This window comes from Protopterus annectens, chromosome 11.part0 (genome assembly GCF_019279795.1).
Source record: "Protopterus annectens isolate FY-2018-M chromosome 11.part0, PAN1.0, whole genome shotgun sequence".
NCBI classification, from domain to species: Eukaryota; Metazoa; Chordata; order Ceratodontiformes; family Protopteridae; genus Protopterus; species Protopterus annectens.
Genome location: NC_056745.1, coordinates 425882470 through 425897869, shown reverse-complemented (window position 1 = coordinate 425897869; position 15400 = coordinate 425882470). Strand labels below are relative to the sequence as shown.

At 38.6% G+C, this 15400-nt stretch overlaps 1 protein-coding gene across 1 annotated transcript in view; it reads left to right on the top strand.

The window, feature by feature from the left end:
- LOC122815432 (protein mab-21-like 3) overlaps window positions 1-15400 on the top strand; it is a 110287-nt gene that overhangs the window by 22428 nt on the left and 72459 nt on the right. Inside the window, exon 2 of the mRNA XM_044087920.1 lies at window positions 11909-12137. Within this exon, the coding sequence (XP_043943855.1) occupies window positions 11909-12137 (229 nt within the window). The remainder of the gene's footprint in view (window positions 1-11908; window positions 12138-15400) is intronic.

Sequence of the window (15400 nt, the reverse complement as noted above, 5' to 3'; positions counted from 1 at the left end):
GTGCTCAGAATTGACTCCTTCTATAATTCATACAAAGTTACATGTATTGGTAGCTTTGCATTTGTAATTCCTTTTTCCATCTTTACAAATTTTAATTTAAAATAATGCTTCTCAGAATTGTATATGATCACTTTATTGCATATAACTTAATATGGTTACTCATGTGGTTCAGTAAAAAAAAACAAAGCAAAAATTACATGGCCACACACTTTTTAAAATCATTGGATAATCCTAGTCATGTTGTCCATTGACGTTTTGGATATAAATTTATTATACTGGTAGGAAACACCAGAGGTTCATAACTGCTTGCCCTTCATAAACTCTAGTGGAATTAATTTCTGTGTGCTATATAAAACTATACACAGACATGTCATGACACTGAGCCATAGAACAAATCTGTATTTTTGGTGGTGCACCTAGCATAGTTTAGCATAAAGGTGGGGGGGGGGGATTATGTGGTTAGTCACATGTTCTTAAGGTATTTATTTCATATTCTTGTAGGTAAAACTATTCTGAAGAAGTCCAGATTACAGGGACGAAAGCGGTTAACTTGATGTTGCAATAAAGCGTTTGTGTACGGCACTCCTACAGACCTTTACTTGAGATGACTTAATCTCTGGTTTGCTGCTTTTGCTTGCTATCCACATATTCAAGCTCATTTTGCTAAGTTAATGCTAGATGAGGGGTTTGATGAAAACATGTATTTGGTAACTGTGTAGTTATTTTTTATCTGCAGTCTTGACTCATCATCAGTAATGTATCTCTGTCTAAAGCATGCCATCAATCATTTGTTTACATCCATGGCTTGTCAGAAAAGCACAAAACTGCAAAAAGTACATGCCCTGTGCGTGCCTTTACTACATATATAAATCCTACAATCCCCTTGGTTTGCATAAATCTAAGCCCCATAAAGACTCCAAAACACTGATTAATAATTGGACAGTGTCCAGCCAATCAACAGTCATCACTGCTAGCATTTCAGAACTGGAGCAACCATTAACAATGAAACTGTATAGTATTATAAAATGTATCCACCCAGTACAATTCTATATAGAAATAACATGTCCTTAACTACACTACAAAATACCTCAATGCTCCCCTTAATTTAAAGCACACACACACACACACACACACACACACACACACACACACACACACGTGCATGCACAGCTTAAATGATCTCACAAATTAGCTGGAAATCCACTCGCAGGACAGCCTTCTCATAAAATGCTCGTACTCACATGCAAAGATCATTCATTACAAATTCAGACAGTTGGCATAGCTCAACAAAATTACTTTAGCAGGAAAACAAAATAAACAGAAAGTGCAGACAAATAACATAGACTGTGGGGGAGTCTGGTTTCTATGATACATGAAACATCTTTATCTCTAACAGAAATATCAGTTTGTGACTTGTAGCTTTGCCATTGTTTACAAATCTTGTTCACTAAACCAGCTGTATAGATATTTCAGGTCTCGCACACCAAACCCCCACATATTCCATGGTACATGTGTAAACATTGAATGAAAAACATTGAAAGCACACCATCCAATGAAAACACTGTACATCAAAGATGTGAACTAAATGGGGCCCTAGACAGGATAATAGATCACCCCCCGCAACCATCCCAGTATCCCATTACTTAGCTTTTCTCCTTAATTACCATAAACACTGTTTAAACCTGTCAATCTGCATACTATTTCCTTCTTTACTTTTGGATTTCATATTTTATTTATTTATTTATTTATTGATATTTGTTTACCAGGAAAGTCCACTGGTTAAGAGAGTCCATTTTCAGTGGAAGCCCGGGGAGAAAAGCTCTAATTGCATATTAACAACATTGAGGGGGTTACAATGTTTGCAAGAATTCTTAAAATACATAAATGTCAAAGAACAATAGATACAAAAGACAAAACGAGCCAAATGTTAACAATAATAAAAATAAGGGAAAAAATAGGTTACACTAAGCAAGTTTGACAAATTAGAAAAATGGTACTGCTTTCATGTTAAATTTTAGAGCATAAACATTGATACCCATTTGCTAAACTCACCAGTCTGACATTGAAAACAAACGTAGCATGACCAAAAGTAAACTTCCCTTCTCTTGAAACTCATATTCCTGGAAAATGTATTGAAGCTCACATTAGTTGAAAATGCATTTGGCCAGTGGTGGATTAAGTATACCTTGGGCCCTGGGCTGTTTTGCAACCATGGGCACACTACACACGTTTTTAGAACCATGCATGAATGCACAGGCTCTTTGATTCATCTTCCTGATTGTTTTAAGTTTATATTTATTGCTTAATACAGCAGCATTGTTTAATAGAGTGATATTAGAGTGCATTTTCAGTTTCTAGTTTTGAACATTTTTTCCAGTAAGCAGTGAAACAAAATGAACCAGTAATGAAAGAACCAGTTACAGAACAATTCTACCATAAAGGGCCAATCATCACATCTTATTGTGATAAAAAAAAAAAAGGCCACAGTAAAAGTATTCCAATTTGTGTTACACAAATGTTTAGTAGTCCTACAGATTCAGACTAATGATGTAACTTTTATCAGCCCAGCAGGATCAGTCATTTTTATCCACGGACATTCCCAAACCCAGTAATTATAGCTACACTGACTGCATCTTTCTTAGACATCTGTGCCAAAAACTTAATAATGAGCAAAGTCACATATTTCCAATTTGTTTGACTTAAACACACATTAACCAAAGAATTCCATTGTAATACACACACACACACACATACACATACACACACACACTTGGACGTGCGCACACATATGTACACACACACACATATGTATACACACACACATATGCACATACATACACACACTCGGACGTGCACACACATATGTACACACACACACATTCCCAATTGCTTGAGAACACTGTCTGGTTTAGTGACTTGCTCAGTGTAACACAGTAGGTAAATGAAAATGGAAAAGTTCAAACCCTGGACTGTTGCCACAGAAACAGCTTGAAACTGTGGTCCTGTACACCAGCTGCCAGAGTAACAGTTTTAAATTAAATGAGCAATTCTTTACAGTCATGATTTGTAAAGAAGGCTATATCACAGTAATATGCACCAATGACTACATAATGGATGCTGAAGATCAGACTCTTCCTTTCAACGTGTTTGAACTATGTTACACAACTCGGACATATTAATAAATGAATTCATCCTTTAGTGCAATGAATAAAGCAAAACAAGCAGCAGCTTTTATTCAACAACCCACAAGTCACAGAAAAAAAAATCAGAGGTATTACTGCAAATAGTATACTGCTTTTTATTTTGAGGGTGAGGTCCATGGTTGCAGGATACCTATGTCTCATTTTTGACCTCCCTACTTCTCTATCATCAAGAATAACTATCTCCATGGCATCAGTCAATGCAAGTCTGACCTACTTGGTTTGGTAATAATGCTGTTTTGTAGCAACATATACTTCGAGTCAGCTGACCTGGGTCATGGGCAAATGTCTGTCACTGACATTTGGATTTAATTTCATAGGATCATAGGAGGTTACTAGGCTAATGGCCCTGGGGCCAGGGTTGCCAGATTTCCGACTGGCCAGGTAGAGACAAAGTCTAACATCACAGTTCCGCATTAAGCAGAAGTAGCTCTGTTTTGCGATGTTTTGATTGGCCCGTATACCGGTATACGGGCCAATCAAAAATCGCTAAACACAGAGCTACTTCTGTTTAATATGGAACATTGCAGTTCCGCATTAAGCAGAAGTAGCTCTGTTTTGCGATGTTTTGATTGGCCCGTATACCGGCATATGGGCCAATCAAAAATCGCTAACCACTGAGCTTCTTGTGTTTAATCTTCTTCCGCATTACACAAGAAGCTCAAAAAAAAAAAAAAAGCAGTAGGGCAGGGTCTGAGATTACCTTGTAGGTGAGACACAGATCACCTCTGAGAAATCTGTATGATTCTGAGTAGAGTGATAGTCATTTGAGCCTGTCTGCAAATGGGGCCGTTATACTCAATTATTGGTCTAATGAGGGAAGAGTACAGAGAGGTAATAACCTCCTTTTTTTCCTGGATGCAATCCCTTTACTTATGAGATGAACCAGGTAAAAGGCTTTTCTGACCACTGCCACTGCACGATAATCGAATGTGCAATTGTTAACCTGACTAATGAGGTCTGTCACCACAGGTTATGTGCTTAGGGGGTTGCCGTTCATGTGGTAATTTAGCATGAGAAAAAATAAACTTGTCATATTTAGTGAAAATGCATTTGGCAACCCATTAAAATACAAGAGAAGTGCTAGGATTCATACCCAGATAGCATGCAGTGATGTACTAATTAGCACCTAAGTGAAGGTTGCAGGGCTTGACAAATGTGTAGCACATCCACTAACAGCCTGGAAAAGCCTAATGGACAAAAGTATGCATTTTTAGGAGCAGCCCAGGATTGCTATCTGGTGAAGTAACTTGGCAAAATCACACAGAAGACAGATGAAGGTTGAGGGAATCAAATTATGTACTATGGGAAGCAGCTCTTTAACAGCTTATAGCCTTATTCATCTGTAACAAGTACTACACAAACTGTTACAGCCCAGACAATGCATTTACATCTGTATACATGTAAAAAAAGCTAAGCTAAAAATTTATTCATAGTTAAAATACCAACATTAAATGTGCAGACTTCATGTTGTCTAAGTTGTTCAGGGCTGAAGCTGAAGAAAACCCACTGTCAACATTCAACAAAGAAAGAAAACCAAGAACCACAGTCCAAATAAAATGACTTTTTCGATGCTGCTCTTTAGTACAATCAATTTTTCATTTACACCATAACACCAAATGACTGACTGTAATCCTCAGGAAGTCTGGCAGTTGATGTGAAGGATTAAGTCTCTTGCTTCCAACACCTAAGGAGAAAGGCTTAAAGGCTTAACACCAAGATATTCTCCTTACCCACACACACACCCCCACACACACACTTTTATTCATTGCAACAAAACGTCTTCTGTTCATTTCTACTTGCAAGTCTGTAGAGCCACACTTCATTCTGCTCACTGCTGCTTGACCTGAATGTACTTTTTCCTTTACAATTGCTGTTGCACCTTGCTTCATGGCCAGACTGCCTCCAAGTCTCTCATTCTAAAACTCATGCCATTTCCTGGAAGTCTTTCATTGGCTTTGGGTTGAAAGCACCATACACAGCCAATGAAAGACACTGTATGAAAGAGGAATTAGTGTAAATGATTTCATTTTTTAAAGAGCCCAGTTTGAACCCCCCAGCCAGCACAGGCCCTAGGCAAGTGCCTAGGTTGTCTTGTGCTGGAGCCAGCTCTATGTTTTTGGTTTGCAGTTGTGCAGGGTTGTACCCCAGGTCAGTTTGATTGTGTGGATTTCTGATGGGTGTCATGAGCCAAGATTCCAGGGTATATTCAGCATCACGAAGAAGATGGCTCCATGGGAAGTTACCATTGGTACAGGTTACATGTGGGCCATATGTGGGAGCTGTAATATTGGACTAGTTGGTCCATATACAAACATTGTAGATGATACCCCATGCCTTATAGACCACCTGGCAGTTGGAGTGATTGCAGTTCACTTATCTCCTTCCCAGTTCACTCTGGGGGGGGGGGGTCTGTATTTCAATGTTGGTACATTCTATTTTCCCAAGTGTCTCACGGACATGGACTATGTCATAGAATTCAAGCATGGTGTTGGCTATCTCCTATGACTTGTGTGGGAATCACATATTTTCCCCCACGTGCTGAAGCATGGCATCAAGAAACTGATGGACCATTCTCGAGGTAGATGCCTGAGATACCAATACTGTATCCCCAGCAGATTACTGAAAGGTACTTGTAGCTAATATAAGCAAAGCAACACATACTTGTATCTACTAGATTTGGCATTCCATGGCTACCACTGGGCTACCGATGAAGCCAACACATTGCTACAGTTTGTTTAATGGTGTTTCTATCTATAGTGTACTGGTAAACTTTGTCATTGTAGTGAAGGGCATAAAATGCTGACTCTACACTTCTTAAGGCAATGTTGCTTACTGTTTGCCATCTTTGCTGCAATAAGAGTCTCTTGAAAATACACATTTACTGTTGCTGTAGCAACTCCTAACATTGTTCTGTGATGCACTCAGTCTGAGCACAGGCATATGACCACGTTCGAATATACAGTGGATGATGCTTTGTTTCATGGGATTTAAACATTTTTTAATTGCTCCACCATCTTGTTTTGCCTCATTAATATACATGACACCTCGATGTGTAGCCATTACCATTTAATATGAATGACCAAGCTGTTTGGATAGCAGAGTATGTCGCTAACTTTTCTGAATCACATACACACACTGCATATGGCTGCTCATTGTGCATATTCACTTATCACAGTACAGGAACATTTTCAGACTCCATCCCAAGGTGTAATAAGACTGTATTATTTTAAGAAGTACAAAGGACAAAGGATACCCCCCACACACACACGCGCACACACACACACACACATATATATATAATATATATATATATATATATATATATATATATATATATATAGATATATAGATTTGATTATAGTGGGATGTCAGGTTTGCAGTCCTCATATCAGAATAAATCTTTTTTTGGAAACTGTTACCATTGGCTGAGAGTGGTAGATCTCATACAACCCTCATGGTCATTTGAGCATTACCCCAGTTTGTGGCTAAGGATAGTTATGTAACATCACAGCAGTTTGCTAAAACATTTTGAATGAATTTCAGAAAACACACAGAAATTGCTACTTCAAGAGTAGTGCAAGCTATTCTCTCACTCTAATAACCATGATATTGTGTCTTGGATATCCTACTCCTCTGTATGACGGCTTCCTTGCACCTTACCTTGAGTGCTGATGTCATCATTGTCCCACATTATCTTTACCCTCTCTCTCCCTGTCTCTCCCTCCCCTCCATCCCTAGCCACTGGGGCTTTTCTTCACTTCATGAAAAGCACTTTGACAATTCTTCATAAAACTTGTGAACATTGTCAACTACAGAAATGCAAACCATTTCATACTGCTTCCAGTAGTAGCTAAACTGCTGGAAAAAATGGTCAACCACCAACTCACTGACTATGCAACCAAATATGGTGGGTCAAGGCATACCAATCAAAATGGCTATAATTTCAGCTACAGTACAACAACTATCATCTGAGGTCTTAAAGATAATATACTCTGTAATATTCACCAAGGTTTTAATGATGGTATAGTCTTCATCAAGCTTAGTGGAATTTTTTTTTATTCTGTATTGCATGAAGGATGGATTCAAACATTGTAGAATTCTAAAGGGTAAAATCAGTCCCGCAAACAGTTTTGTACAGAGAAGGTTAGATTCTGATGGCAGATGAGTGCTACATGCCTATTGTTTACTGGAAAAGCTACAACTTTTTATAACAGTTCTAAAATTGTTCTTCAGTGCTTTTTATGTACACCTTGTGAAAAACTGATGGGCTGCCAGCCCAGCCAAATAGAATTTTGTAAATAATTCTATGCCATTGTAAATATATGATGCACAGGCAGGTTTCACAAATATAAGAAAACTGTGTATGTGCTAAGCTTCAAAAATGTAACCATAGTGCAGCCTGCTGCAAGAAAGCTGATAAAGAATTTATGACTCTGTGTGATCTCAAGCTTGGAAACAGGATGTCTGCATCTAGAAATTCTTTCTATTGTCTTAAGGCGTAGAGAAGTATTAGGTTTCACATTTAAAATGTCTTTTATTGCTGTGGCTTCCTGGCAGGTGCAGATCAAAAGGAAATGTTAAAATGTTGAGTTTGGTGGGCCTGGGAAACGTCAGCAGAGGTGAAAAGATTGATGCAATCTGAAATGACTCCGCAGTAATATGTATTATCAATGTAAGGGCTATCTCAGAAAGTAAGGATAGCATTTTGTATTTTGTTCTGAATATGACAACAACTCACTACTCACTAGCACTGTGCCTTGCTCTGTAAGTAGGACCTTATATCTTAGTATTTCTCTTGGAGAGAGATAGAAATAGCACTAGCTGTTTTCTATATTTATGTGAGACTATCCTACAATGTTGTTTTAAAGTATTTCATGTGATTTCTGAAGTCTAATGTCATTGTGTTGCGTTTATAAGTATTGTCTTATGTTTTCATTATTTATTATTATATTATTAAATATTTTTAAACCTTTCAACTGTGGCTGTTTTATGTAGAGATAATTTAAGCTCTTAGAGTACTTGCATGTATTTGGTGATTCTGTATAAGCCACTCCTAAACAGCCTTCAAGTCTCAGTCACACTTACCAATTGGATAATAACTTTGCACAGTAGAATTGGATACCCTTTGGTAAGGGCCTTTACAGTAGCTGATACTAATGGTTGATGGCAGTCAGTACTACCGTATACTCTGGGCAGAAGGGAGCATAGCTGGAGAACTTGTCGCAGCCTTCACTAGGAGTGCCTGTTTGTTGTATACAACTCAAATCTCAAAGTGTGTGTGTACGTCAGCTACTTGGGCAGGGACAAAAAGCACTGGTTGGACATAGAGCATGCTGGAGGTTTTGGCTTGACCACTCGGGTAAGATCTGAACCCTATAGCTGTGCCAGTGGGGGAGTCTTATTGGGGATCTGGAGAGAAAGGGAGAAACCAGCCCCAGACTGACTGTGATCTCTGTGTGCTCTTAAGGGAAATTGTACTTTACTGTGTGTGTGTACTTGTTATCCTTCCAATGTGGATGCCCCTCACTGGTGCTAGTGGTGAGGATTGAAGCTCCTTGATTACTGGGTCAGTGCACGGGCGTCACACACCTCATGCAATCTTAAAGCTTCTTGACATCTTTAACCATGTGCTGTCTTCAAGAAAGCTATCCTAATAATGCACAATACAACCCTTCCACCCTTTCTGTGAAATTATACTTCATCATATCTTCCCTGAGCCACCCACCTTGTACCTTTGAAGAGGAGACATTTGCTCAAATTCACTTCTTTTATAAATATTGCACCTATTTAGCCTATGAATTTCCCTGAGGCATTTAAATGTTTCGATCTTGGCCTTCTTTTTATCCTTTCCAGAGAGCTACATAAATAATCTACTCTTCTCACTCAAATTCGATCAGCAGCTACTTTGGTCTTTCAGATACCTCAATGATGTCTCAAAGGGGCCTGACTCGAGCCCCTTACTCGCCCTTAGTTGTATAAATAACATAACCCAGTATATTGTGAATCTCTCAGCGTACTTGTATGTGGACAGCCTGATGTTCTTTAGCCCAAGCAGGTACCCTGCATTGCTTATGTCATATTTCAGGATACTATCCTAAGGATTTGCAGTGATTTTTGAACCCTGTGTAAACCTAAAGACCAAATTGTTATAACCATATTCCACTTTAGAGAAGGGTCATGTAGTCACTTGCTTTGTTGTTTCAAATATCTGGAGACTGTATTGATTTCCACCTTACCTTCAAATCCAGTCTAGAATATATTTGTAAATAAAACCTGCAATAAAACCTGCAATATGTCACAAAATTCCAAAGATGTCTTGCCACTGAGGTCATGAAGACCTTTACTGATGAAGCTAGGGATGCCATAGGGTAGGGTGTTATGATGTGTTATTTCATCTGTGGCTTGTCTGCAATGGTTGGTTCTTTGAAGGACAATTGTGTTGCCCCTGAAATAATACAAAACTTGATAATCTGATATATTCTCAGTGGTCCTAGGCATACACACCAGTGCCTACTCTATACCTCCCTGGACTGGCTACCTGTAGAAGTCCGATCACTACAATGGATGTTCAGCTTATAACATTCTCATCAATGAATTTGGCCTCTAATCCCCCATATACCCCCACCATCAACATATATACACACACACACACACACACACACACACACACACACACACACACACACATACACACACTCCCAAAAACCCAGGCTAATGGTCTTGCACTAACAGTAGTCCCACATTTACCATGTTGTACAACAGATTCAGCCCTGCAACAGCAGGTTAAGTCTTTATTCTGCATGGCCCCAGTCATCTAAGATGGATTGCTCTCTCTTGCAGAGAAATCACCTGACCTTAGTATATTTTAATGCAGGCAGTAAACCATATTTCCTCACCCTGTCAAAATGCTGCTATAATGCCTGGTATCATGCTGCCTAGAATCTTCCAGTTATCATTGGACATTACTGGTACATTATACTACATTTAAAATGCGCTTCCATCCTTGTATTAATTTATACTATTCCTGACCTCTTTGCCAATTGACTTCTAATACTGTACCTAGTGTGTACATATCTGAATATGAATGAACTCTCCTTCTTCACACACAGATATTTATTATGTCATTACTATGTAGTCACTGTAATGACACATCTGCATTTTATGTAAAACTCCAGTCTGTACCATATATTGCATTTCATTTATATCCTGTTGCTGCTTAAGACCCAGGTCATGCCTGAAAAGGGTTCACTTAAATTAGTGCAGTTTCCTAACTGTTAAATAAATATGTCCCAGACCTCTCAACTGCCCCTGTTTTGGAAGAACATGCCTATTTCCAGGTCTGATTATGTCAATACATAATGTTCCTATTTTTAGAGGTATGTCCCTATTTTCAGGCTTGATTTACCCCATCACAGATTTTTCTGAATTTCGTCATCACGTGTGATTTTGAAGCTGTCTAGCACATAGAAAACCGCACTAATATGACCACCATACTTGCGGGAAACAACAATTTAAAGAAGGAGGACATAAATTTATCTCTCAATCTGGAGAAAGCCAAAAATAATGGGTGGAGGACAAAGGCCCAAAAATAGTGACAAATTTTAAACATTGCTCTTATAAACTTAGAAAGTTGCTATAACCTTTAGCATGAATTTTCTGAAGGATATGAAGTCTGAAACAAATGTCTGTCATTATTCAGTAGCTTAAACCCTCTGCAATTTGCCAGAAAACCACAATTTTTATGAGGAGAAGACGAAAAATATGAGGCAAAAATCTGGACATTTTTAGAAGATCTGGACAGTTGAGAGGTAAAAATAAATATTGTAGAACTTTGCAACACACTTCATTGTCTCTTTGATAATGTGCTTATATTTTTGTATCATTTTTGTCGCTCTGTTTTTTAAACGTGTTTCGGAGTAATACCCCATACTGGAAGCAGAAATAGTTATGTGTTTTTAGTATTCAGTTTTTATTCTAATTAGATGTCCAAGATTTGGCTGGATGTACTTACTTTCAAGGGCATTTGCTCCTATTTTCAATGTGCATACATACATACACATACATAAATAAATACAAATTGAATTGATCAACAAACCAAACAAGACTGGTAGTGTCTTAATTTTGAGACTTGATCTTGTTTTTGTTTTAACTGAAATCAGATACACAACCAGAGCATAGGGAATATTGTATTATTCAGCATTCCATTTATAAGAAATCTTACTAAATAAACATAAGGAGAACAAGCAAAGAAAGCAACCATTTCATAACATAATGTCATGAAGTGTAAAAATAATATTATCACAGTCATAATACCAAAATGAGCTTATCTGTAGGTCTGAGGAGTGAGCAAAATATTAAGACTTCTATAAGAATTAGCAAAGTGTATTCAAAACATTGGGGATCTCAGTCTTTAATGCTCTTTAACCAGTGATCAGAAATGTGGTTGCTTTGCTCAGGACTGACTGGAGACTGCCATCCCAGTGTATCAAAAATGGAAACAATACTAACGTCCTGACTTAGGAACTGGGTCCATTCCCATCATGCTATTAGAAACCAAAAACAGTTGGAGAAATTAAAAAGTGACACTTTTCTTGATACATAATACTATATTCAAAGATTGAAAATCAAAATCTGAAGGCTTCATTCCCAGAAAAAAACACCTGCATTCTGTGCTTGTAAAGTAACAATTTTATTATCTTTTACAGATTCAGTTTATGTTCGCCGGCGATATCAAGGCAACCCCGCTGTTACCTTCACTGTCAAATTCGGCAGGGAAGAGATTGATGTGGATTTGGTGCCATTTATCAGAAACCCATTTCCTAGCTGGCCCATTGCATGGCCAAGACCCTACCAGAGATGGCCATCTGCTATCAAGATGGAAGAAATAAGAAAAATCGGAGTTGACCTGGTGGCCAAACATCCCACATTTTGGAGGTGAGTTGTGAGTTAAAACAGTAGGAAGTTGAGAATCAAAATTAAGAAACTGCATGGTATTATTTGTAAGTATCCTACTGTGTCCCTGTACCCATGTATGTGTTTATAAAAGTATTAGGATCAAGATGAGTTTATACTAGATAAAGTTAAGACATTCTTATTGTTATTCTACAATTCAGATCTTACTGTAGCGAGAGTGATGTAACTCTAAGGCTGTGCAACTTATTTGGACACTTCATTAAAGAAGTTATCACTACTAAATCTCAAAGAAAATGTCTTTCCAAAGCACTTGCTGAGTTGAGCTATTTTCAAAACAACTTGGCTACAGGCTTATTGAATTTAGTCTGACCAATCAGCACACCATTTGAGGATGCTGGAAATCAGAAATATTGCTCAACAAATGTGTCACTGGTCCACTGCATGAAGCGGCAAGAAATGCATTCTGTTGGCTCAGGGGACTGAGAGCCTGGCAATGCAAGTAAAACTAGGGCTTAATGTACGGATGCATGGGCAGGATTGTGGAACTAAGCCAGCATGTTAAGTGATTATTTGGTGGTAGCAGTTGCTTGAACTGAATCACATTTTGCTAAATTGCAATTCACTAAACAAATTTGACTGAAAACTCATTTGACTGAATCGTGATTGACTGAAAATTGTAAAGAAGCAGCGATTCACTATCTGCATTTCTTTTTTTTTTCTTTCCTCAACTGTTGTGCAACCATGGAATTAGTATATTAAAGTAAGGGGGTGTGGGTTGCAACATCCTCCATATGGAAGGTATTCGGTGGCTTGAACCCCCAAAAAAAAATTAGTTTAATTTTGTGTAATAATGTTTTTCAGTCAAACATAATTCTATGAAATGAGTTTTCAGTCAAATATGTTTTCTGTCAAATTTTTCATTTGTGATTCAGTGAAGTGTAATTCTGTCAAAACAGCAACACTCATATGTGTATGTATATATGTATGTGTGTATGCTTTTATTAAATGTGTGGGGGATAGATGAGGTTAGCCTTTCCTGATTTTGCAAAATGTATCTGATTTTGCCACGTTTTTTTCTGTGCCCCTTGAAAACTGTTGGTAGATCACTGAGAATTGCAGCCAGTCAGTAAATCCAAACATTACTGATCTGATGTTGTATATTTTCATCTGGTGGGTTGTTAGATATGATCAGATCTGACGTTGTCGCCTAAACTGTAAATCTGTAGATCTTACTATTCTCCTACACGTAACTCCCTCCTCTCCAGTAAGTTATTTCAGATCTTGATTGCCCCTGAACCTTCCAAACGTGTCTGAGGACTCTGCTTTTCACAATAAGTGAAAGTGTTTTTCCTGTCAAAGATTATAGTCTGTTTTTGGCTCCTCCCTATTCCTTTTATTTTATTAGCATAGTTTGCTGTAGAAGTGTCTTTTTTCACTAGTTTAGCTTTTTCTCTATAGAGTTTTTCATAGTACTAATATAGTAGTGTGGTTTCAGTGTTAAGATAGCAGAGATAGAGCAGCTGTTAGAGCTTGTTTTTTTTGTGTGACTGCTTTCAAGGGAATTGCAGTAAATATTGTTTGACAACATTTTCTAAATAGTTGTTTATTACTGTTTTTATTAATGTCAGTGAAACCACAAGGATTTAAGACGTGCTGGGCTTGTGAACACAAAATTCCTCCTCAAGACCCTCACTCTCTACGCGTATATTATTTAGGTTTTGCCCACCAGGAGACTAGCTGGAATAGCTGTGCTTTGTTTGGGTCCAGAGCCATTCAAGGCAGGAAAAAAGCTAATTTTGAAAGGGGTCCAGCACCTTACACTCTGAGGAATTCAGATCCAACAGTTATTCATATCTGATTCTCCCTCTCCCCCAGCTAAGTTCTCACTGGAGCCATTGAGTCCTCAGCTTCATTCCCTATCCTACAGGAGAGACGATACTCCAAACTTCCTTTGGTAGCATCTTGATCAAGGTTGGCTCAGTCCATCAGAAGCCTTACCAAAGTGGATGTCAACCATATGATGAGGAAATTCTTAAAGAAACAAATCCAACTGGGAGTTCTCCTGTCTCCATCTCTGCAAGGAGTTCTGGGTGCAGATCCATCTACCCCTCTCCTTTTCTCTGCAGTACTGGCCCAGCTTTCTGGTGTGGTACCCACATTCAGGCCCTTTTGGAGCACCTCAGTCAGATATGGCAGTTTAAGGAACATTGGTGTCAACATCCCTGACTGTCCCAACTCTGATTCTCTCGGATTGAGAAAAATCTCCGAGATGAAGCTTCGGTGCCACAGCTCCGGTGGTGAAATCAAATGTAAAGTTTTTGGCGCCATCTCTTCCTCTCAGGGCCTCTGCATTCAATAGCTCAGGTTGGTGGTCCTCCTTGGAGCTGATCTCAGTCGGACCAGGGAAAATTCCTGAGGCTTTGGATAGGGGTGCATTTGGCTCCAGTTGAGGTGTTGGCTTTCAAGGCTTTTTAACAGGTCTTGTCTGGGCAAAGGAGTAAGGTGCAACCCTTAGGTTCAGATCCATCCTGACTCCCAGTGAATCGTGTGACTTATTCCTGTCATTCTGATTGAAGGGGACAGTCAGTACCTATAGATTTGGAGGATATTTGACATTCAATTCCTCGTCTGATTTAGATCTGGTTCAAGAGATCCCTAGAGACAAGGTTCTAGAAAACGGACATGCAAATGAAAACTTTTAGAATCTTCTCCAGGAACTATCTCCAGATTTGGATGAAGATGAAGGGTCCTCTAGATTTCCCCCCTTGAAGGTGTCACATTTGGTGACATCCTGGAAATGATGAAACAGGCTTTGTGCTAATCCTACATGGAGTTTACTTGTTTGCGCGATGAGCAGCAATGCTACTTGCGTATCCATGCCACCCATCACACTTACATGAATACAAACGTGGTTTCATGAACAGCAAGTTTCCAGTCAGGAAACCATGTAAAGCAGCACAAAAAGCTGCAGACATGTAAACCCATTTACCTATGGGTCTCTAGTTCTGTGGGATTGTGCGGACAGCTACAATGATCATCAGTGTTTAATGTAAGGCGATGAATACAGTTCTAACGCATTATAGGTCAGTGTAACCGGTGCAAAGTAGTGTGCAAATCTCTGTTAGGCACATACTTCTTAACCTCTTAGGTCAGAAAATGCTGACAAAGCCATAAAAAAGATGGACCAAGGGCCAAAAATAGGGAATTTTTTTTAAATATTGCTCTTGCAAACTGAGTTGATAGAATAACGGGTTGTGCATTAGCATGAATTATCTGAAGGGTAT